Genomic DNA, 24,922 nt, shown 5'->3' on the forward strand with positions numbered 1-24,922 from the left:
GGACTTATTGAAGGTTCGATTACACCGTTTTTGTGCATGTCTTCAATAATTTTGTTAGCATCCTCACGTTTTGCTAGTGGAACCCTACGCGGAGCTTGTCGGATTGGTTTAGCGTCTCCAGTATTTATGCGATGTTTGACAATGCCGGTTCTTCCTGTGTTTCCTTCGTTTGCAAATATGGATGCGTATTTTTCTAATAGTTTTTCTGCTTTTAATTTTTCATTTCCATGCAGTTCGTTCAGTAAATTATTTAAGAATGTAGTACTTATCTGCTGTGGCTCAATAGTAGGCTTTTGTTCTGACCGTTCGCATCGTGCTATTGCACTTATATTCTGGCACTGTCCAATTACTGCTCCTTTCTTCAGCCTTATAGGCGTGTTGAATTCATTCACTACTCTGACCGGAATGGTGGCGTCTTCTCTAGTTTTCACAAGCGTTCTTCCTACCAATATGGGTGTATCTATTTTTGTTGGTTCCACAATCCACAACTCTTCAGTCCCACCTCCTCCATTCACTTTAGCCCATACAATCGCCTCAGATTTTGGTGGAATACTCTGATTATCATCAACAATCACCCTCTTACTTTCAACGTTGGTCACATATCCGGTGTTTATAGGCATCTCCATGTTCTGGCAAAACAGCATTTGCTTGTTTAAATCCAAAGTAACCCCGTGATCAATCATGAAATCTACTCCCATTATAATTTCATCCGTGATTTCTGCTACGATGAAGGTGTGATTAACTTCCAGGGTACCAATCATCACTTCGCAAAACACTTTTCCCGCGACAGCTGCTTCCTCTCCGGTGGCCGTTCGAAGCTTGCAACCGACTAATGGTTCAACCGTTCCTCTTACCACATCCGGTCGGATAATTGAATGTGTGGCACCAGTATCCAAAGTAAGCGTTGACAGTCGTCCATTTACGATACCGTTGATAGTAAGATTGTTGTCATGGCGACCTATTTGTGATATCGAGATGGTGGGGCAAATAGTTGTGGGAACCAGCTCACGCCCCTTTGAACTGTTCCGTTTTAGTTTAACGACTTGTGAGATGTGGATGCTCCGTCCTCGTTATCTGTTGGTTGTTTCCGTTTTGATGGGTTTACTTTTATATTGCAATTTCGGGCAAAGTGACCCGCTTTTCCACAGTTGAAACATCTGCCTGTTGTATTTACTCGCGGTGCAGCAATTGTCTTCAGAGTCTTCAATATTTCCTCCATCAGCGCCGGTTGTTCCATTTCAACCCTTTGTACTTTGGGTGCTGGTTTACTTAGTAGGGAAGCTGTTTCCTGTGTGAGGGCGTGCGAAACCGTTTCAGCAAACGTTCTTTTTGGCATTGCATATGTGGCGCGTTTGGTGTCCACATCACGAATTCCATTTATGAAACATTGAATTTTTACCCTCTCAATGTAATCCACAGGTGCATCTGCATTTGCCAAATGAGCCAGTCGTTCTATTTCAGTTGCGAACTCTTGCAATGACTCGTTCATCTTCTGACCCCTATTTTGCAGTTCGATCTGGTATATTTGTTTCCGGTGCTCACTACCATAACGTCTTTCTATCGCACTCATCAATGCCTCATAGTTGTCCCGTTCACAGTCTGGAATAGTCTGAAGGATTTCTGCTGCCGGTCCTTTCAATGATACAAACAAGGACGCCACTTTGTCCGCTGCATTCCAGTTATTGGCCGTTGCTGTCTTTTCAAACTGAAGTTTGAAAATTTGAAATGGAATACTTCCATCGAATGTGGGTGCCTTCAATCTTTGATTATTTGTTGATGGTGCAGGGCCATGTAGTTGCAGTTCTCGCACACGATTACTTAATTGCAGAACTTCTGATTTTAAATTTTCTTCGCCATTTTTTAAAGTGCTTAATTCGTCTTCAAATTTTGAAAATTTCTCTTGCACTTGTTTTTGTAGTTGTGTAGTATTTTCCGTAATCTGTTGTGTAAGGCGAGACTCTAACTGTGATGTATTTTCAGCTATTTGCGTCATTTGCTGTGCCAAACGATTTTCTGTTTGCACTACATTTTCTGTTATTTGTGATATATTTTCAGCTATTTGCTGTGCCAGACGATTTTCTGTTTGCACTGCATTTTCTGCTATTTGTGATGTATTTTCAGCTATTATTTGCTTAATAGCCACTAACAGCATGTTCGTGTCTGCACTTGATGATGTTCGTTGTTCTTCTACTTTTTCTTCTACCTTTGTAGAAGTTTCTGGCCCATTAAATTCGAACTCGTCCACATTAATTCCATCCGCTTCCATTGCTTCACGTAATCGTGCCTGCAGATCCGCCTTTTGCCCGCTTATCGGCAAATTACGCTCCTCCAGTTCTTTTTTTAATTGCTGAATTCTCAATTCTCCGAATTTAACCATCTTGAATTTGGATTATTTGACAATCCCACTTCTGACACCACTTCTTACGAATTTACTCTTGCTAGTTTACTTTGCTAGGTTCGTATCTCTGGATTGACAAATAAAATCAACACTGTTTAATTTAATTCAACAACTCTTTATTTCACAACTCGTCTACACTATAGCAGTTTACTCTTAGCACTGATTGATTACGTTGGCGCTGCCACGGCTTATATAGCCACGCACTTCTCGCTGATGCCGACGTGTCCTTCTAGAATATCGCGTCTGGAAATTACCAGAACATACGGCTATAGCCACGCACTTCTCGCTGATGCCGACGTGTCCTTCTAGAATATCGCGTCTGGAAATTACCAGAACATACGGCTATACGGCGCCAGACGCAAGCAGACAGTCGCGGCGCCAGACTCAGCAATTGTTTAACTAGACGAGCAGACAGTGTGGCGCCAGATGTCTACAACAAGACAAATGCTATTCCATATACCTACAGCTATTGTTCATAATCAGGGATGCATATAGTAATACAAATACAACTTAATACTACTTTTTGTAACAATATGAATGCATATTTACGCTAGATTGTAGGCGAAGCTGTTACAGCGGCAAGGGAAGCGGTAACAACCGGCGATCGTTTGTTAGTTTCTTTCGCGTCATGTGCTGAATACAATGCTAGCGACACGACATGGCACCACGACAGTGAATTGAAAACGGCGTTGTGCATCCTACTACATGAACGCATGTACACAAGACAACACAGCTCTCCATTTTGCATGTACACAATTTCGTTGTGGCCATACTAATACCTTGCATTTCAATGAAATTTTAATATTTTGTTCAAAGTGAAATTTTTTATGCAAAAAATAAGTAAATAGGTAAATTTATTTGTTTTAAATTATCAATTGTTATTAGAAATGGTAAAATAGAGCTATAATGGAGCTATTTTATGCTTTTATTTGTAAAATAACGTCAAGTTTGTAAGAGCTGTGAGTAATTTTACATTTTACATATTAGTGGCATCACCACTCTTCCTCATCTCTCTATCTTCCATTCTACTGTTAACTCTACTGTCGTCCTACTGTCTTTGGCAAATATAGGAGAATATTGAAGTTCGCGAGAACGACAACTGTCGGCCTACAGTCGTGTAGTCGTGCAGCTGTCAAATTAACAGTGTCCATAAGAACGTGTGTATTTTAATATTTGACAGATGTCGTTTGTCGTCGGTATTGTATTCAGCACTTCAGCGAACTAAACCTCCTACCGTCCTGTACCGTTCTCCCCGGTACCACCGTCAAGTATTACGTCGGGAGGATGGTTGAGTGACACTCATATGTACGTAATTGTCCAAACGCAGTCAGTTAAAAGTTGCATTTACTTGGCCCCACCTCTGTTGGTCTGATAACCACCCTTGTACTTTGTTCTTCCCGTCACGTCAATGTTAGTGTGTTTGGGTCGTGGTTGTTCGTTACATTTAACCGCTCTCTTCTCCGCCGCTGTTCGCTAGCTAGTTGGGATTTCATAACTCTGGCAGCCCTTCACCTTTCCACTTCTCCACTGATTCGACCATTTGGATTACCAAGTTATCAGGAGTTGGGTCTGCATCGAAAGCATTTTATATTTCGGGCAATAGAAAAATGTGTGTTCTACATTTTCGACGGTATCGCCTCCGCAATAATCGCATGTGTCGTTGTTTTCGTGTCCGAATCGTTGCAAATATGCTTTGAAGCAGCCATGTCCTGTGAGGATTTGAGTTAAGTGGAAATCTACCTCACCGTGCGGTCTGTTTAACCATGGTTCAACGTTGGGGATCAGTCGGAATGTCCACCGCCCATTTTCGCTTTCTTGCCAGCGTTTTCGCCAGTGATTCACCGTCTCTGCCCTTGCAATTTCTTTCAGTGTATTATGCGGTAAGCTGTCATTTGTAAGACATTGAATTTCTTTGGCCAAGAGGTCTAAAGGGTGTAGGCCCGAGATTATTAGGGCAACATCTTCCGATACTGTGCGAAACGCAGAGCATACTCTTAGCGCGCAAGTGGCATATATAGAAAAGAGGCCACGGCGATAAGATTTTACTTCGAGGGCATTTCCCCATATCTGGACGCCGTACAGTGCGACTGACTTTAATACGCCAGCTAATAGTAGTCTTCTATTTTGCTTTGGCCCGCGGGTATTTAGCATTAACCGGGTCCAGGCTCTGCACAATTTGTAGCTTTTTCGCATGTGTACGCTACGTTCTCCTTAAAGGACATCCTTGCATCAAGAATGATTCCTAAGTACTTAATTGCGGGTTGAGTAGTGATGCTTACACCCGTGGCAACTTCCCGAACTTTTCTGCCAGTAATGAGTACCGCCTCGTTCTTGTTCTCCGCTAGGGTCAGTCCGTTAGTTTCGAGCCAATCGCTTATTCACGTTATTGTCCTGTTGGTACTCGTAACTATACCGTGTATGTGCTTTGCTATAACCACAACAGAGATATCGTCTGCGACCCCAATGATGTGTACGTTTTCCGGTATTTTGAGTCGCAGTACTCCGTCATACATTATATTCCAGAGGCCTTTATTTTTTGTAGCCCTGGTCTGTGTTATAGCATAGGGTATTATCGTTGAAGTAACTGACTATGAGGTTGTAGAGATATGTCAGTACAGAGAAGTTCTTTAACGCACTTAGAATACTTGGCCATGATGCTGTATTGAAGGCATTTTTGAGATCGAGGGTTGCAACCATACAATATTTGATGGTGCCACCTTTCCATCTTTTCCCACTAATGGCCTTTTCCGCCAGTTCTTCACTAGGGTCACCGCTGCGATTGTTGATCTAGCCTTCCTAAATCCAAATTGGTTTGGGGATAAACCGCCGGCGTCGTCAATGGCCTTACTTAAGCGTTGATAAATGATCCGCTCAAGAATTTTTCCCACAGAGTCTAACATGTAGAGTGGTCGGTAGTGAGACGGGTCTGTCAGAGGTTTGTTGGGTTTTGGCAGTAATATTAGGTGTTGCCTTTTCCAAATTGTTGGGAAACAGCCATCCTGCATACATAAATTGAAAAGTGCTCTAAATGGGTCTATGTTCCTAGCAATCGCTGTTTTAAGCGCTATATTTGGGATGCCATCTAGTCCTGAGGCTTTACATGGGTCGAGCCGGTCGCATGCCTCTATGACCTCCCCGTTCGTTACTTCTGGTAACACCTCTCTTTGTTGCACCACCACGATCTCTCGAGATAATTGGGGTCTGGTCGGGAAAAGATTTGAAACAAATCTGTCAAGGGTTGTGGAGGAGGTTGGCATTTGACCTCGAATACGTAGTTTCCCCATTACGGTCTTGTATGCGAGCCCCCAGGCGTTGTTTTCAGCATCGTCACAGAGTTTGAGAAAATATTCCTGTTTACTTTTTTTTATAGTCTGTTTCAAGAGCTTTCTCTTGGCCTTGAAACTTGCCTGTAAAGAGTTGTATTCGTAGGTACCACGAGACCTTTGGTACAGGCGTCTTACTTTTTGGCATTCTTTTCGCAGTTTCGCAATTGAGTCGTTCCACCAGTAAACAGGTTGACGATAATTGCGCCGTGGAAGCTTCGACATTGATATGTCGCATGCACTCTTAATGCGGCTCATAATCAATGAAGTTGCCTGGTTAACCGAGCGCAAGATATCAGGTAGAGTAGCGGGTCCAAAGGCTTCTTTGAAGAGGTCTGGGTCGAATGTTTTGGGTCGCCATGAACTTCTCGTCAGGGTCCGTAAGTGGAGCCGTGTCTGCGGAGCATTTATCTCAAATATAATGACATAGTGATCGCTGAAAGTGTACTGATCGCCAATTTGCCATTGCGCTCTACGAACTAGGCTTGAGTTTACGAAAGTAAGGTCTATCACTGATTGTCGGCCGCCTTTGTTGAACGTGCGTTGGTTACTTATGTTGAGTAGCTCAAGATCCAGGGAAGCAAAAGCTTCTAGTAAGGCTTTGCCCCTACTGTTAGTTCTTTTGCATCCCCATTCAATGGCCCAGGCATTAAAATCGCCAGCTATTACCAATTTAGTTCTACCTCGGGCATCGGTTACAATGCTGTCGATAATATTCTTAAAATCTTCATCATTGATGCTGGGGGGTAAATAGCAACTACAAATATGTATGTTGCTAACTTTAGCTCGAACAAAGCCGTTGAAAGAGCATGCAGACTCCAGTTGAGGAAAGCTAGGGTTACATTTCCATACAGCAGCCTTATTTTTTGTGTCACTTAACCAATTTACACTCCGCCCGGTTTTGTATGGTTCGCTGAGTAATGCTAAGTCGATCTGCTTTTCAGCGATCGTCTGTTTCAGCAGGTCCTATGCCGCTTGACAATGCTTAAGGTTACATAACTGTGTCCATAAGAACGTGTGTATTTTAATATTTAACAGATGTCGCTTGCAGTCTGCCCCGCTCAATGTTTTGAGCACTTGACTCTTTGACAAAACGCCTGTTTCGGCCTTGGGCTGCCATACGTTGATTACAAAAAGAACGCCGACCGATATTAGCGCGACCTATTCGTGGCTTCGTAACAAATTTCAATCTGTAATTGTTTTTTTTGTGTGAAACACACATAAAGCTTTCACTGAATAATTTTCAATACTTTTTCTTTTGAATAACCGAAATAAAAAAACAAGCTACCGAAATTGAACGATTCAAATAATTTACAATTCAAAATATTGAAAAACAAAACAAACAAAAATTTAAAAAAAATTGTATGGAAAAAAGTTACTTTTTGGAACTATCAAATTTTCCGACTGTTCCTCATGAAAAGTGTAAGGTATTTTTATTTCTAAACCTTCCCTGGTCCACAACGAACAACCCCTGAAAATTCATCTAGATTGGTGCAGCCGTTCTCTTAGCGTTACTAACAAACAAGCATTCATTCTTTTGTATGGGAAAAAGAAAAGGACTGTTTTTAGGGGTTTTCTAAAAAAAAAAATGTCTTAAAATCTCATATTTAGAGACTTGAGACTGTCTCAGAGTACAGAATCGGTAAGACTGGTATTTTTTTCTGTCACTGGGCCAGTATGTCGGCTTACCAGGTGATATGTCCAGGTTATTATTCTTATTCATAATAGTGTAGTATAGCTGTCGTCCTTTCGGATAAGACGTGAGTCCCAATACGTGTGTTTTGTGTTACATTTGGTTTTGCCAGGTGTTGCTTTTGTTGGCTCGACAAAGCTGAAGTAGGCATTTAAGAAATGACTACGGCTTTGCTGGTGAGGCCGCAAAGCGCTCATTATTGTTTTTTTTTTTTTGTTTTTTATCTATTTGTTTCGTGCACTATTTGTTTGTTTATATTATTTTTAACAATTCGTGTGCCCTGATTTTTATTCGATTTTTTGTTTTTATCTAATTATTGTTGATTGTTTACTTTTTGGTAAATCTGAATACATGGGTCGAATTAAAAAACACTTCCGCACAACTTGAAAGCTATAAACAAAACATCGGTCATTTTGCATCTGTGATGTTAGAGGCTGTTTCTTGCCAACTTTGGGTTGCTAAAACCGAAAATGATAGCAAAAATTACTTCCACTATTCACTAAAATTACAAAAATAGCCGTACATGCAATTTTCGAACTCAATAAAACAAAGCCTAAGGAGATGTTATATTGTACGAGAGAGTTATTGAGCACATTATCCAGTTATCAATAATGCCGTATTATGTTCATACATGCAAAAGTAAAATTTAGTGTTTCTTAAATGGTCAGAGCGCCATATTCCGGCATCAACTCATCAAACCTTGCCCACTAATCACTTTAAATATTCAAATATTGAATTACTATAATAGGATTAAAGTACTTGAGTTCACTTTTATTCTGATTAATAATAGATTATTGCAAAATATTTTTACACAATTTAAAATAAAATTAAATTTGTATCAATAACTCTTAGTATTTCACAATGTTTCTCTTAATTTTTTCACATTTTTCACTTTGTATATTTAAATATAAACTCTAAACAATGAAATAAGTTCTTATTTTACTTTCATTTTGTTATATTTTACCTAATTTATTAATTCAAAAATCACTTAGCACATTCACGGCCGGAACACATAGAGCGCGACAGAGTGCAAGCGACATCTGTCAAATATTAAAATGCACACGTTCTTATGAACACAATTATGTAATTGTGCAACTGCCTCAACAACTGTATCCTTAAGAACTAGTGTATTTTAATATTTGAAAGATTTTGCTTGCAGTCTGTCGCATCCCGGCTGAAAGAGTAGCGGAAATCCGTCCCAATTTCCCAGCCGAAGCAGCTGTTCTAGCTAACGAGCGTGACACCTTACGCCATGCCGATCCCGGGGATCCCCGAATAAGGGATCTCAATTTGGAGATTCGGCGTATGGTAAATCATCCACCGCTGTGAGTAAGCTTTGAGCTACTGTCAAAGCTTTGTCTAATCCGAAGAGACATGACGACCGAGTTGAAGTTCAATTCAATGGTCATGCCTCTTCGGACCCGAAGAAGTGCGCGAGTTATTTTAGCCGGCAGTTTACACTGCACCCTTCGGTAGACAAGACTAAGAGATGTGTTAACCGACGGCTGCGCAAAATGCCAAACAACTCCGCGCCACTTACTTTCACCGATGAGGAGATTCAGGGTGTCATCAACAAGGCAAAATCTTCCAGATCCATCGGCCCTGATCGAATCAACATGCTAATGTTAAAGCATCTAGGCTCGACGGGAGTAAAATATCTCACCAAGGTCCTCAACCTGTCGCTCACCACTCTTCAAATACCCGATGTGTGGAAATTCGGAAAAGTGGCCCACTACTGAAACCTGGGAAACCCGCCAACAAAGCGGAATCTTATCGCCCGATAACTCTCCTCCCCAGTAGTGAAGACACTTGAGGCCTTGTTACTCCCGACCTTCACTCACCACCTGAGCCTAGCCAGCCACCAGCATGGATTCCGCAAAGTGCACAGCACCACCACAGCACTTAGCGTCATAAACGCCCAGATAGTTCGTGGCCTCAACCAGAAACCACCCTGCGAAAGAACGATCCTCGTAGCGTTGGACCTGTCAAAAGCTTTTGACACGGTCAATCATTCAACGCTACTGGGGGACATCGAAAAAACCACTCTCCCTCCAGGGCTAAAGAGGTGGACCATGAACTATTTGAACGGTCGTCAGTCATCCGTACTATTTCGAGGTGAAACATCAAATTTAAGAAGAATTAAACAGGGGGTTCCGCAGGGTGGTGTCCTCTCCCCGTTACTGTTTAATTTCTATATCTCGAAACTTCCCCAACCACCAGAGGGAGTTTCCATAACCTTGTACGCAGATGACTGCACGATATTGACGTCGGGCAATGGAATCGATGGCATGTGTTCGAAAGTAAACAGCTACCTCTCCGACCTTTCTCGTTTCCTCACTGCATCCACAGCGACCTTATTCGCAAACTGGACGAAGGAGTATAGACTTGAACTTAATATTGCAGTCACTGGCGTCAAAATTCCGACTGTCAATAACCCTAAGATTTTAGGCGTAACCCTCGATAGTCTATGCTCCTTCTCTCCCCATACGACCGCGATTATCGCCAAGGTACAGAGCCGCAACAAAATCCTCAAGTCGCTAGCCGGCAGCACATGGGGAAAAGACAAAGAAACGTTGCTGGCAACTTACAAGGCAATCGGCCGGCCGGTCCTCAACTATGCAGCACCAATATGGTCGCCTGGATGCAGTGGTACGCAGATGAGGAAACTTTAGACCTGTCAGAATACAGCACTCCGGACCACGACGGGATGCCTCTTGATGTCTCCCATTGAACACCTCCACAGTGGGGCGCGCATGCTACCTGTAAAGGAGCATAATCTACTCCTCTCCAGGCAGTTCCTGCTGGGTTGTTTCCATAGGAATCACCCTTGCAGCCACCTGCTTGGAGCGGAATCGCCTCCCAGGAGCATCAAGAGGTCATTCCTCGACTATGTCGACGACATCGAACAGTACGCCGACCAGACTTCGGACGCAACAAACTTTCGACAGGCACTGACCGCCATTCACAGTGGAGCCATCATCACCTTCACCGACTCCCTTCCCGTGAATGACGTTCTTGGAGTCAAACCACCACCTATTGCAGACGAAGAGCTCCAGTTGCCGCGAGAAACGCGAGTGACCCTAGCGCAACTTCGTTCTGGATACTGTAGCAGGTTAAACTCCTACTTATCCAGAATCAAGCCAGCCATACCTAATGTATGTCCTGCATGCAACGAGTCCCCGCATGACACTGGCCACCTTTTTGCATGCCCCACAAACCCTACCCATCCAACACCTTCCTCCCTTCGGTCCGACACCGTCGAAACAGCACGTTTCTTGGGCCTACCGTTAGATGACCTCGACGACAACACAAACAACCCTTACCATCCCAACGGGGATTAGCTAACCGTTAACAACAACAACAACAACAAATCGGTATTGTTCCGCCTTTAGCATAAAATAAACACCTTAAGAAGACTAGATATTTATTTCTTTGCAAATCTTATATAAGTACATGTAGGTCTGCATAAACCTAGTTATACTATTTACGGCTAGTATCCCGGAGGGTTAAGAGCGCACCAGAATAAAATTGGTTTGTATCGAATAAAACGAAAAGTCTGCATCACACCCTTCGGTTGCAGTTCTTTTCTCTAATAAAATGACGACTAATGCTTCAGAAAGCGTGACGCAAAGCGAAGTGAAAGTTCTATGTGAATTAGCCATAATCGTTTAGCGCCGATATCTGAAATATCGTTCAATTAAAATTATCGATGTACTATTTACTCACATAGAATTGGGTGGAGTTATCAAAACATTGTTCATAGTTTAAAATTTATTTACTCGATTTGTCGGATGTTAATATTTTTCATTTTCTAAATTAAGTGAAAAATACATATATTATATTAACCTCAGGGTCGCAGAGTTTTACATGTCAGTTAAAAATAGGAGCATCATCCTTTGTTATTAATCTTATTGTTTAAATTAAGGAGGGTTGTATTGTATTAATGCCGCCTCAAAGGTATACACACGCTATAGTAGCAAGGTAATACAAATTGTATACATACTTACCTATAATAAATATGTTATATTAATACTTTTCATTTACAATTAAAATATACTTATTTATTTATTTTATTTATTGGGTCGGCTTTAGTATACCATTCCACGAATTCAGGGTTAAAAGTGATTTGGTTGGATGGAGCTGCTGCTCCTGATTAAGAAAATATTTAACTTATAGTTTTCGAGATATTTGCATTTAAAGTTGAAAATTTTGCAAATTTATCTTGCAATTTCTCGATTTCTAGTGATTATTTATTTCATATTATGCACTTTTTATGCACTTATACTTCATTACATTGTTTCTACATATTTATTTTTTTAGTAATTATTTAGTTATTTGCTTAAAATAAGCATTTTATATTTTACACAATTTTCATTCCATGCACAATAACAAAAGTATTTCGTGTTGACAGATAATAAGTGTTGCCATAATTATAGTATTGATACATTATTAATTAATTCCTTAACCCTAGAGACGTAGCTCGCATACAACCAAACATATTAATATTTTCATAATGTCTATTGACTAAGTCCACAACCCTGCTCCTCGGTCCACCCCGCACGTAGTTCTTCGATGAGTTAACCGTTTTTAACAGTCGGTGCGACCTAAAACCAGGCATACGGCCTACAATGCCGAATTGTTCCAATATTTCCGGAGAGTCGATTAATCCATTTAGTGAATTAAAAGCAGACAAGAGATCTGATACGTCTCTCCGACTCATCAGGTCACAAATCCCAAATTGACCACGAACCTCCTCCGAGCCTCCGACCCATCCTTTACGTCCCAGGAAGAGTTTCTTCTGCACTCTCTCCACTTTGTCAATGAGGCAGTCGGTATGGGGAGACCAAACCACTGAACAGTACTCCAACATCGGACGCACCAAGGTCGTGTACAGCCTTACGAACGTATCAGCATTCCTAAAGTCACTGGCCACCTCTTTGCATGCCCCACAAACCCAAGTGTCCTATATGCCTGTGATGTAATTTTGTCAAGGTGCCCGGTGAAATTTAGTGCATTGTCGATTATGACACCAAGATCTTTTATAACTGTGACTTCTTCTAGTTGATGATCAGCAATACGGTAAACAGCTGTACGACGACTCAAGGACCTCAAGTCTATCGAGGTCTTGCTGTAATGCGCTAATATCATCCACAGTGCTTATCTTTCTGAAAATCTTGAGGTCATCAGCATAAAGTCCGACGACATTTTGGTCCCAATGTCGTTTACAAATATGCTAAACAGCACTGGCCCCAGATGGGAACCCTGTGGAACCCCGGACGACACTTTAAACTCGGACGACACATAAGCCATTGACTCGCACCTGCAGGGATCTTCCAGTCAAGTACGAGTTGAACCAACTCAATACGTTTCCTGCCACTCCGTAGAGATCCATCTTTTCTATTAGGAGCTTATGATCCACCATGTCGAAGGCTTTGCTGAAGTCCGTGTAGATAGTGTGAACTGTTTCACCCTTGTCCAACGCTCTCAATACGTAGTCGACATACAGATAAAGGCAGGCTTAAGCTGTGGGCATTGGTTCCCCATTGTCATTAGGTTTCCCCGCATAGATACTACCAAAGAACGAGGCAAAAAGATTGCTCACTTCCCCACCCGTCGTAGCTACACTATCTTTCCACGACACGGCGGATGGAATATCTATATTGTTCCGTCTCCTGCTTTTGATGAATTTCCAGAACTGGCTCGTGTCTACCCGTACAAGCTCCTCCATCCTAGACGTGTATGCGCTGTAACACCCTTTGCCGATTCTTTTGCATTCCGATCGCAACCGACGGAAGACATTGTAGGCGTAACTGATTTTTAGTCTTTTGTATGTTACATGCGCATCCTTTTTCTGCTCCCTAGAAAACCAGCATGGATAATTGCTTTTCCTGTTCGTATGGACAGGAACAAATTGCACAATTCCATCGTTAATTCTATCGTATAGCCAGTTTAGCTTGTCATCCAGTGATACTATTTTATACAGTTCAATCCAGTTAATCCTCAAAAAGAAGTAATTCAATCCCCAGTAGTCCGCCTTCTTGAATGCATAGGTCGGTGCCACGTTCGTTTTTAGGTTGGCCTTAATTTCAGCACGTATACTGATAGCCGGGTGGTGCTTATCTTCATCAATAACAGCCTCGGCATTGTCCACATATATTTCAATGCTGCTAAAGCATAAATCAAGCGTACGATCATTTATATTACGAATTTGATTATACTGTTGACAGTTAGCCACACTCATCTCACTGTATACCATATTTGCACATTCATCTTGAGGACAGCTACTGGGGAGATTATAGTCGCCAACAATAATCAATGCACAGTTGGGATATTTTTCCTTCAAATACAAAATTGTTGACATATGACTCGCATACTTATCCAACGACGATAGTGGTGGGAGATACACACATCCAACCACTAGAACGCCCTCGGTACATTTTACTTTAATAAAAACTTGCTCAACACTACTACAGTTAGTTGGCAGTAGTTCAGCATTAATAATAAGCTTCACCGCTATGAAAACACCTCCACCTCTCGTGCAATTGCTTGTTTGGTTGTCTCTATCTTTCCTAAATATTAAATACGTAACATCTACCACTTCACTATCTGATATTGATTCATGAAGCCATGACTCGCCAACACAAATCAAATCACATTGATGCCCTGCTGATGAGATTAAGAACTCTTTTAATTTTGTTCTTAACCCTCGAGTATTTTGATCTAACTTACGAGTTTTTAGGCTTTTCTTTTGGCGCACGAAAAGTCTGCTTATCGACTATCCTCGGTACCCCATTAATGTATCTAATTGTCTTGCTGTTATCCCCGCCCTTAGTTAGATTATCAAGCTCCGTACGTAGATTCCTGAGATGCTTTTGCTGAGCTCGAGTTAGGTTCGCCTTAAATGAGATGCCAGACTCACCAGCTGTCTTGATTTGCAATAGACCCTAGCATCTGCTACAGACTCCGTAGTTAGTAATAGCGGACGAATCTTACCTACCACAGGACGGGCGAGTCTACGGAGACCAAGTTTCGGACCAACCTCTGACATCTCCTGTGGTAATAATGCGACAACCTTCTCCAAATCATCCAGACGTCGATCATAGCCTACCGGATTCTCAGACTCCGGCACGTTCAAAGCAATCACCTCTCTTTCACGCTCATTGCGATCATTTATCTCCGATATTATAATGTTGGGATCCACATTAAGTGCACCGAACGATGTTAATTTATTCTCAACAGCGCCGACCCTCTTTTCTAATTGCTTATAATGCTGCGAGATTGCCCTGTTGTTCTCTGCCAATTTGTTCAAGTCCAGCCGAATCCCTGCAACGCTGGTCTGAATATTTTCAATTGTTTTCTTGAACGGTGTTAAGTATTTCTCGAACATGTTCTCCAACTCCGATTTGCTTGTTGATAACGGCAAATCATTGGCGTCCTTATCACTGTCATTGATTGCCTTAATAATACCAACCTCTGAGTGATAGCCAGAGCACCGCCAGTCAATATGACCAGTTTTCCGAAACGCAGCAGCAATTTTCTTGAAACCATCGTCACTCAAGTCGCTGCACTTTTTGTGGAACCAATTCTTACAACTATTGCAGCTTATACTTCCTGAGTTTCTCCTTATAATCTTGGAGCAAGTTATACACACATGTTTACTCGACGCCATTGTTGCCAGATTTTATCTACCTAGATAAAGATAAGCAGTTATACGAATGTCTTACAGATTATTTATTTCATATTTTTTGAAATTTAAATTGAGTACGCACATAACATAAACATTTATATCACAATATGCATATGTAAGTTTTACTAACTAACGATAGGTTAACTTTAGTAAAGCATAGCCCGATTTCGAGGATATATATATATATATATATATATTCATACAATTAATTCATGCATTTTTGTGTTTGAGATATTTTCATTTAAAACCTCAAAATGCGTAAATTAATTGATGCATTTTTACTTATATTATTCAATATTATATCATCTAAAAAGTAAAAAGTAATTTTTAAATAAAGATTTCTTAGGTAAAAAAAAAAAACCACAAAAAGTGAAAAATGTGGATGTATTTAAATGTTTATAGTTTAATTTAATTGATTTGAAGTAAAAAATGTCTCGAATTTTGGGAATTTTTGAAGTCGAATATCTTGTAAACTAAGCGTTTGCGGACCGTATAACCCTATATATTTTTTAATCAGGAGGACTTCCTCTTTCCAGCGGTACCTTCAGATCGCGGCGCCAAATAAATCGGAATTGTGCCCCAATTAGTGCAGTGGTAGTAGATATAAAAGTTAAATTAAATTTGCACTACAGAAATAATGTTATACAATGGGGATGACGATATTGAACAAGAACGAAAAGTGAGTCAAAATCCGATCAAATGACAGACGAAATGAAATAGTCATGAATACGTTGATCAAAGCAATATGAATGTCCTAAAACGCCCAATGGTTAAATTATTAGAAATACGATACTTTGAAAATAACAGTTTTCTCAAACCTATATTTCCTATCATATCTCATAAGTTCAAATTAATATTAAACGCTTAACTGAATCGAGAAATAGTACAGACCATTTTAATATATTTCTTACAAAACTATGAATTGGGCAATTTAAATGATTTTTTTTCTTTGAGTTACCAGATTCAAAAGAAAACAAAAAATATACCCTAAAATAAGCGAACTTCAACCCTTAATATCTTTTAAACGGTTATGTTTATGAAAAAACCATAAAGAATTTTGTAAAGTATTCAATTTCCCTCAAAATCTATGAAACGATATATTTTTTTAAAGTAATTGGAAGCGATATTCTGATAATAAGAAAAAGTAGAAAACTCTGAGGCGAAGCACCTTATCGTTATAATTAAGGGTACATATTTGGAGAGAATTTATTAGAGGTGTTTAAGGGCATATATTTTTAGAGTATTCGTTATATTGACATTAAAGTATAGCCTTATATAAAAGAACTAAATAAATTTATATTATTGGAAGTACTATAGTTTATTGCCGAAAAAATGTGAAATTCGTCCCCATATTCCATGTACTATAATGTGTAATAAACTATTTTATAGTGATTTTCGTTAATAGTGCAAGGTTAATGTCGAATAGTCGGTCTGTGTGTGAATTACTCGAAATATATCGTAATGAGATTAAGTGGGTATGTTTTTTTGGAACGTTGAGCCAAATCTCATATCATGTGCCAATATATGTATATTTTTATTAAATTTGATGTATATTTCTATTTATATTGAATTAATTAAAAGTTTGTAATTATCGATTGCCGATGCTATGTGCGTAATGTATTTATTCTACAATATAACGACGATCCACACCCAACAATACAAACACATCAAATTCTAACAATTTCAAAACTTTTTTAAGTGGTTTCGCGGCAACATTTTGTGAGATTAGATTTGTTGAATCTGAAACTCTTATCAACATGCTACTAAGATACATATAGTATGTACATATATACTTATTTTTTCCAATTAATTTATGTAGGTGTTTTAATGATCGTAGAAAGTGTTTGCTACTGATGTGTCATTGGGATTGCTTTAATAAATTTTAATCTTAGAATTTCAGACTCCATAAAGAAGAATGGTGAGTTTGATTATGATAAAGCAAAACAACAGCATCAAAACTTCTGCTCGTTGTTACGAGATATTGGCTTGGACGTCATTGAGTTGCCACCAGATGAAACGTTACCGGAGGGTGTTTTTGTAGAAAATGCGGCAGTAATATGCAATGGAGTAGCTTTAATGAGTAAATCGGACAATTTATTTCGACAAAGAGAGGTCAGTATTTAAATAAATGGGTGAAAAGTTATTAATTTTTTTTTTCGAGACCAGGCGGACAGTATGGAAATCATTCTAAAGAAAGAGCTTGATATCCCTGTGGTTAACCCTAACATCCCAAATGCAATATTGGACGGGGGAGATGTTTTATTTACGGGTAAGCTAACGGTATTAACAAAAATTAGAGCGAGTGTGCATATACATATCATATTTTCAGCAAAACGAAAAGTCATCCTTGTGAAATTTTAAAGTAATTTTGAATTCAACGTGTATTGATTTCGGAGATAGAGTTTGTTGGTTTTTTCGTATTTAATAAAATCTGTTAAAAGTAAAAAAAAAAAAAATAAAAAGCCGAGCCTTTTCCCTTTTATTCTTGTTATTTCAAAAATTCAATATTTATTAAGTCTTGTAATTTTATAAATATGGACATTACTATAAATAATAAAAATAAAACTATTACTCAATAAATAACGAAGCGCTCAGTTTGGGTGTAACCGAACATTTTATACTCTGGACGATGACATCATCTGATCAGTCGACGTTGCGAGTTTTCGTGAGAACGGTTCTGCGAAAGATTTAAGGTGCTTTGCGCGTTGGCCACGGCGATTATCTCATTCGCTGGAACGATGAGCTGTATGAGATATACGACGACATTGCCATAGTTCAGCGAGTTAAAAGACAGCGGCTACGCTGGTTAGGTCATGTTGTCCGAATGGACGAAAACACTCGAGTTCTGAAAGTATTCGAAGAAGAAACGACTGGCGCGCTGTTGTTAACTCGGCTATAATCGCGTTAGCATTGTCTAATTGTCTACGGCAGTAGAGAAGAGGAAGAGCTATGAGGCGTCACTTTGTTCTCTATGAAGACTCTGTAAAATCTACCTTTGGGCGACCTCAGCGAGCAATTTCCGCTATTTGCTGAGATGTTTTTCTGGACATTTCAATTCAATTAGCTCCTTTACATTCAGCCAATCATATTGGTATTGAAGGATTGAAGATTTTTTCCGATCATAACGAGACAAAAACCATTAATTTTTTACAAATGTATGCAATCGATTTAAAAAGTTCTGTCAATTCAATAAATTACGCAATACTCAAGAACCTGTTTCCAAAGATACAATCTGAATTTCATTAAGATAATTTACATACTGACCAACGGCCAAAAGGCCAACATTCTTTATATTTGGTATATGGGGCTAATGAAAGTTTTGACTTCTTTGAGGTCTTTTGGCTAAAATGTATTAAATCGGGTCATTGTAATGCTTTAAATTTGGTCAAAAGTGCTTAAGTAATTACTGAGATATAGAATTTAACCTAAAAGTGATTCGTTTTCAACTTAAAAATTTTGCTCGTCCACTTGTAATGATTTATATACTTATTTGGTAGGTCGTGAATTCTTTGTGGGCATATCCAACTATACAAACGAAGATGGCGCAAAATCTGTTGCAGTTGCTTTCCCCGAATATCCTGTAACGCCTATCAAGGTTTGTGGGAACACCGAAGCAATATTGAAAGCTATTTGTTTAAAATGTGCACCTGATAATTATAAGCAGTAATTGTAATTGGATTTTGGTTTATCTAATCCTCAGGTTAGTGGGAATAAACGTCTTAAGTATTATGTTGCAATGGCGGGCCCAGATGTATTATCTGTAAGTACAAGTATCTACTGCCAGGAAATTGTTAAACGGATGGAACGAGAAGCAAGTTTTAAGTATCAAAAAATTACTCTGCCTGAGGAACATGCTGCCAATATGATATATGTTAACGGCTTTCTTATACATCGATCGCCCGAGGAAATTCCTGCTTCTTATAAGGTAGAACTAAACATATTTGCGAAATTCAACTATACATATACATATATTTTATACATAAATTGCAGGTTATTAAAGAAAAAATTGACACACCAAGCCGAAATATAAATATTAGCGAATTTGGACAATTCTCAAGTGGTCTAACTTCGGCATGCCTGTTATTGCGTCGATGGAAATCAATAAGAAATATTTAAATAATATTACAGTTAGGCTCGAATTGTGGTTAATAATCAGTAGAAGTAATTATTTCCGCCAATAGTTGTTTAATTAAATATACATATATAACGGTGCAAGCCTATTCAATTTAAATTATTTAAATATATGCTTACAATGTTATATTATTATCTAGTTCAAATATATATACACATATAAAAATATATTGTATATACATATTACATAAAATTGTTATAAAATATAAATTAATATTTCTAATATAAGAAAAATTCCATTTTAAAACAACACATTTCATTGAAGTCATCGGCAAAAAGCAAAGGGAAGGTATATAATAATTACTGCAGCTCTATTTCTTTCTTCATTGTGTGCATTCATATGAAGGTTAGTACCGATATTAGCTATTATTAATCTGTTAAAATTATGCCTGTTGTAGTATTATTGAACTTCAACTTTTGTGTGGTCTTTGAACATTGTAGATAGCTCAATTTTAACTCTGACCATTCCTCAATTACATTAGTATGAAAATCCAATGAGTAGAAAAGTACATTGGATTTTCGTGCCAACATGAGAGGGAAATAAAAAACCCAAAATATATTAGAGAAGAAGGACAAGAAAAAACGCTAAGTTCGGTTGTACCGAAGCTATAATACCCTTCACAAATAAAAAGTTTTCCACACAAAAGTTTGACCTTGATCATTCAGTTTCTATGGAAAATATATGGTATAGTGGCGCGATATCGGTGGTTCCGACAAATGAGAAGTTTCTTGAAGAGAAATGGATGTTTGCAAAATTACAGATCTGTTCAGCTCATCATATTTTATTGGGTCTCCCAAGTTTCTTTCTGGGTATCAGAATATTCGTGGGAAACTTAATATACCCTATTCAGGTGATAAAAATGAAAATGAATTTAAAAATAATTCATTCAATACGTATCTGCATAAACTAAAGACTGCTAAAATTAATGGCAAGAAATATGACTAACAAAATAAAACATGTCGCACCAATAAAGACAAACGACTCTACTATGTGGGCAAAAACAATTAAACAAATGAATGAAATGAAATTGTATTCGCAAATCATTTAAGGAATTGAACGATGGTGGGATCCACATGCCAGAACTCCTCCTATGACTATCAAGGAAATTAAAAATGTTACTGGGAAAACGAAGTTCCGAAAAGCACGCGGGTTCGATGAAATAATCTGGGAAATATTACGCTATCTACAAAAGAATTGTAACAGAAAACTTGTAGGCATTGTAAACAGTGCATTATGGTTAAGATACGGTCCAACGCAAGAAGAGCAGAAAACAAAATGATCGCTTTGCTTTCAGTTTCTCTAATAAAAATGACGTGTTTTGTTTGACAAAGCGTAAAAAGTAAAGGGTAACTCGCGCAACTTTTTGCTTGGCTTTAAGTCAAAATCGTACTCATACGAAAGCATACATCGAACATTTCTGTCAAAACAAATGGCGGAGGTAAAGCGAAGCAAAAGCTCTATGTGACTTAGCCATTAGATATACGGTACTGCTGGAAAGAGCATGTTTAAAAAAAATTGCTAATATAAAATTAAGTCCTACAGCCTGTTTGGCCTATGGAACTCCTCAAGTCGAACAAGGTGCTCAAAAGCTTGGTTAGTGCTCCTTGGTAAGCTATTATAAAATTTATTTTCTTACGCACAGCACATCAGTTTTGACCCTAACTTTTTTGTCATCCTAATATAAATCGAAACTATTGCCTATTTTAATAATTATTCACCATTTCATGAACAATAACTGAATTAAATTTTTTTGATTTTTCGTTCACAATTTTTCAGCTGTTTAATTATCTGTCAAATCTTAATTTTTTATTCGAATACCATCGAACTTTGATACTCTTGCAACTGGCTAGAATTAAAGCCAGGGAAATATTTAAGGAGTAAAACGTCAACTAGAGGATGAGAATGTAAGCAATTTTATATGTACATATACTCTGTATAATTCATACATTGGTCGACAAATTCGGTTAAGATTTGTTAGAAAAACGAAAATCATTATGTGTAGTAAATGGGAGTTGGGTAAGTATCGACCCGATATTGCCCATTAACTATCATCATTAAGGTACCTCACATACAATCACCAATCATATGGAGCAAAGTCAGTCGGATGTTCGAAAATCCAGGCCAAATTTTCTCTCAAATTTACCCATTTTAGGCACAAAGATCCACTGTCATGATTAAAACTCGCTCTCCCAATTTCAGTGAGACAACTCAAATGTTGGCTGATATATCCAGCATAAAGTCACCTTGAATTACGAAAATCAATTTTTGACATACAGGCACCGTTAATTCCGGTCGAAAGTCAATACTGCGGTCCACATATTCTGCAAAAGATGAGATAAAAGATCTAGCAGAAAGAGATGTTGAAGTTGATGACACAACGGAAGAGCACGAATAACGAATCGACAACTAAATGGGATCAAAAACCATGCATCCTGGCAGAAACGAAGAAAACAGAAGAGCAAAAGGAGTCTTGGAGAGCTAAAATTTTGGATAATGATTTTAAGCAAGCGATTATAACAACCACGGGAAGAGAAGACTTTAAGAGGTATTTTATTCCCCGGGAGAGTCCTCACTTCGGAGGAAGTAGGAAGGCTGGTTATCTTGTTTCAGATGCAACAATGGATCTTGAACCGCCTGATGAAGAACCAAATGAAGACACGACAATTGAAGACGTTGAAGATGGAGGTATGACAGCGGAAGAGGCAGTACTGAATCCAAAAGCCAAAAAGAAGAAACGGATGGGATATCTACCAACCCAACACATACAACAATTACCGAAAGACGAAAGCAGTGAATTGGATAATACTAAATTGGAAAAAAAGAAGCGTCACATCAAATGTACACCGTCGTCCGATGTGAAAGAGGAAAAGTCAGCAGGATACCTTTGTAACGAAGTTGCAGAAATAGTTACGAGTATGAGCAAACTATCATTAATTCAACACAGAAAGGCGCATAATCATCGTAAACGTCACTTAGTTGGCGAACATGACATGATTACAAACTGTAGTTACTTATGTCGCCCGGGAGAATGTTCAAAATTGAACATGTTCGTTGCTACCAAAGGACGGACAACAACATTATATTTAAACCTTTTATATATTTCACAAATGTTAAATAAGATAAGAAAAATCTTACTATTGATACAGTTCACATATATTAGATAATAGGGCCCATACACGACACACAAATCCATTTTGCGTTCGTTCTTCACACAGTTAACTTTTGCGACAGGCAAGTGGAAGATTTCTTCGAATTTATTTCTAATGTAGCACTTTTATCGATTTCTTTGTATTTCGTTAATAAGTTATTCCAACTTTTATTTTTCTAAATTTTATTTTTATATTTATCACATTTGCCAAATTGCCAATTCATTTTTTATAAGATCAATAAATTCTGATACGAAATTTTTATTAAGGGAGGAGCCTGCTTTAGAAGCATCAAACAATCGGTTTTTAATCTCTTTAAAAAATTTCTAAGAATATGCCCACAAAATTATAGATGGGAATTCGAAATATTATCGAAGCTAGAAGGGAAATAGTGACCGAGGGCCTAGCAGAAATGTATATGAGCGATTGTGCAAAAAGCGAAAACTTTGAAATGCGATTTCTCGGTTCTTTATTTTTACGATTATTCTTAAAGGGGTATTCTACTCTAGAATTTTGAAAAAATTTGATTTTTTTTTCATATATTTAAAGTTTAGAACTTAACAACATATCCTCCAAAGGATTTTTAAAAATTAAAATTATTTTAAGAGCCACAGTTACTTTAGTGACGCAGTACCTAACCCGGTAGGTAGGTAGACTAATTCTCTCGAAACTACTTTTTTCCACACGGTACCGGCATTATCTCAAGTTCTATAAAACCGATTTACTTGAAATTTATCTTTATATAATCCTTAATCCTTTAATATTTTAAAAAAATTCAGGAATTTCAAAAAAAAAACGTAAAAAATGATTTTTATTTTCAGGCAGTCGCCATTTTTCGTGTTCCCTGAGGTAGGGGCTATAACAGCATCCTTACTGATTACGAATTTCTTTTGATTTTTTTTCAGACCACCAGGAGAGTCAGGATCAATGTCACCAGGATGCGCCGTTTTTTGGCATAAAAATATCTTCTATTTAAACTAAATAAAACTAAGAAAAGTCAAATTTGAACATATTTTTAAACAACATAAAGTAAATTTTTTTTGATCAAAGACCATTTTTTTCAATTAAAAAAAAAATTGTAAAACTTTTTTTAAATTTTCTTAGTTTAACTAGAAGACAAATTATTGAAAAATATGAATCTCTTTGAATCTTTTGTTTTCGATAGAAATTGCAACCTGCATCCTACCCGCCGTCCGTTTTCCACAGGCAAAATATCAAAGATTTCGTATCCAAAAAATTTGTGAAAGATGTTCAAATATTTAACTATAAAGCCTAGAAATTTCGCTTGAATCAATTATTTCTTTCCCTCCCAAAAAAATCCTCAAAAAATTCGATTTTTTGAAGCCCCTAAAGCAGGCTCTCCCTTTAACACTTGCAATTGTCCGCGATCTTCACTGTTCGGCGACACGAGAGAAATGAGATATTGTGAGCACATAACACACCGATCGTAAATAATCAAACATTTTCGCGAAAATGGATCGGTACGCGCACAAGCCCATACACGAGTAAACCACATGCGCACACATACCGATTGAACGCACTTGTGTGTCGTGTATGGGCACTTTAAGGCAGGGGCTCTACAAAACATACATACATAAATAAACATAAAAATATATGCATTTATTCAAAAAAAATAATAAATATATTTACTTAGGTTTGGGCAATTAATTACAAATGCACATGTATACTTAAAAAACGCAATCCATGAAACTTAAATTATATGACAACACACACACATGTATTACATTGTATAGTTGAAAACAACCCCATGTGGTGTGCCGTATGTACGCATATATTTAATTAGATAACTAAGAACTCCAAAATAGTATATAAGGTTTACAAATTTAAAAATAAAATTAGAATGAAAGATTTCTCACTTCATATAAGACGTTTCATTTCCCCCCACCAGTGGTAATGATAAATCTTTGTTAAGTTTTAACGTTTGATCTTACAAATCAAAAAGTTTCATTCTACAAGTCAAACATATTCGGTACCTATTTTTGGTCAAAAGGTTATTACTGCAAAATTTTATTCCGTTATATTAATTACTTCTTGATTTATGTACTGGGAGGAGAAAACAACAAATGGAATTTTAAATTGAGTTATATGAGAAGTAGGATGGTTGTAGTCCGATTTTGTCTATTTTCACACTGCAGCATAGGAATGTTAGAAAAATGATACGTACTAAATTTAGTCGAAATCGGTTAGACGGGTTCCGAGATATGGGATTTCACCAAAAAGTGGGTGGTGCAACGCCCATTGTCCAATTTTCACACCAGCTCTCACAAAACCTTCTCATACCATCTCGGAGAAAAAATTTAGTATCTCTGCGTTATGGATTTAATGCGCTTTTAGTAGTTTTGTACTGTAGCGTTATATGGTGAGTTAACGAGGGTATCTTCCGATTTCATCCAATTGCAAACTGTCGATAGGGGTTCTTAAAATATTCGAGCTTAGCGAATTTGGTCGTTTTAGCTTAAGTGGCTTAGGAGATATGTACATTAAACATATTAGAAGGCGTGTGCCAAATTATCTATTTTTAT

The 24,922-nt window shown here is 38.1% G+C and overlaps 2 protein-coding genes across 2 annotated transcripts in view; one reads left to right on the forward strand and one right to left on the reverse strand.

Annotated features, from left to right (window-relative positions):
- LOC105233047 (small conductance calcium-activated potassium channel protein) overlaps nucleotides 1–24,922 on the reverse strand; it is a 334,439-nt gene that overhangs the window by 155,085 nt on the left and 154,432 nt on the right. The window lies entirely within an intron of this gene.
- LOC105228266 (N(G),N(G)-dimethylarginine dimethylaminohydrolase 1) lies at nucleotides 11,132–19,482 on the forward strand. Its single transcript, XM_049454726.1, has 6 exons — nucleotides 11,132–11,395; nucleotides 16,994–17,213; nucleotides 17,268–17,370; nucleotides 18,599–18,696; nucleotides 18,802–19,026; nucleotides 19,092–19,482. The coding sequence occupies exons 1-6, from the start codon at nucleotides 11,358–11,360 to the stop codon at nucleotides 19,215–19,217; spliced, it is 810 nt and encodes a 269-aa protein (XP_049310683.1). The 5' UTR covers nucleotides 11,132–11,357; the 3' UTR covers nucleotides 19,218–19,482.

Source organism: Bactrocera dorsalis, chromosome 4, assembly GCF_023373825.1.
Source record: "Bactrocera dorsalis isolate Fly_Bdor chromosome 4, ASM2337382v1, whole genome shotgun sequence".
Classification (NCBI taxonomy): Eukaryota; Metazoa; Arthropoda; class Insecta; order Diptera; family Tephritidae; genus Bactrocera; species Bactrocera dorsalis.

Coding starts and splice junctions, on each gene's coding strand:
- LOC105228266 (XM_049454726.1), top strand. CDS start 11,358: ATGCCGCCTCAAAGGTATACACACGCTATAGTAGCAAG. Junction 17,371..18,598: donor GGGAGATGTTTTATTTACGG/GTAAGCTAACGG, acceptor CTTATTTGGTAG/GTCGTGAATTCTTTGTGGGC. Junction 18,697..18,801: donor ATCCTGTAACGCCTATCAAG/GTTTGTGGGAAC, acceptor TCTAATCCTCAG/GTTAGTGGGAATAAACGTCT.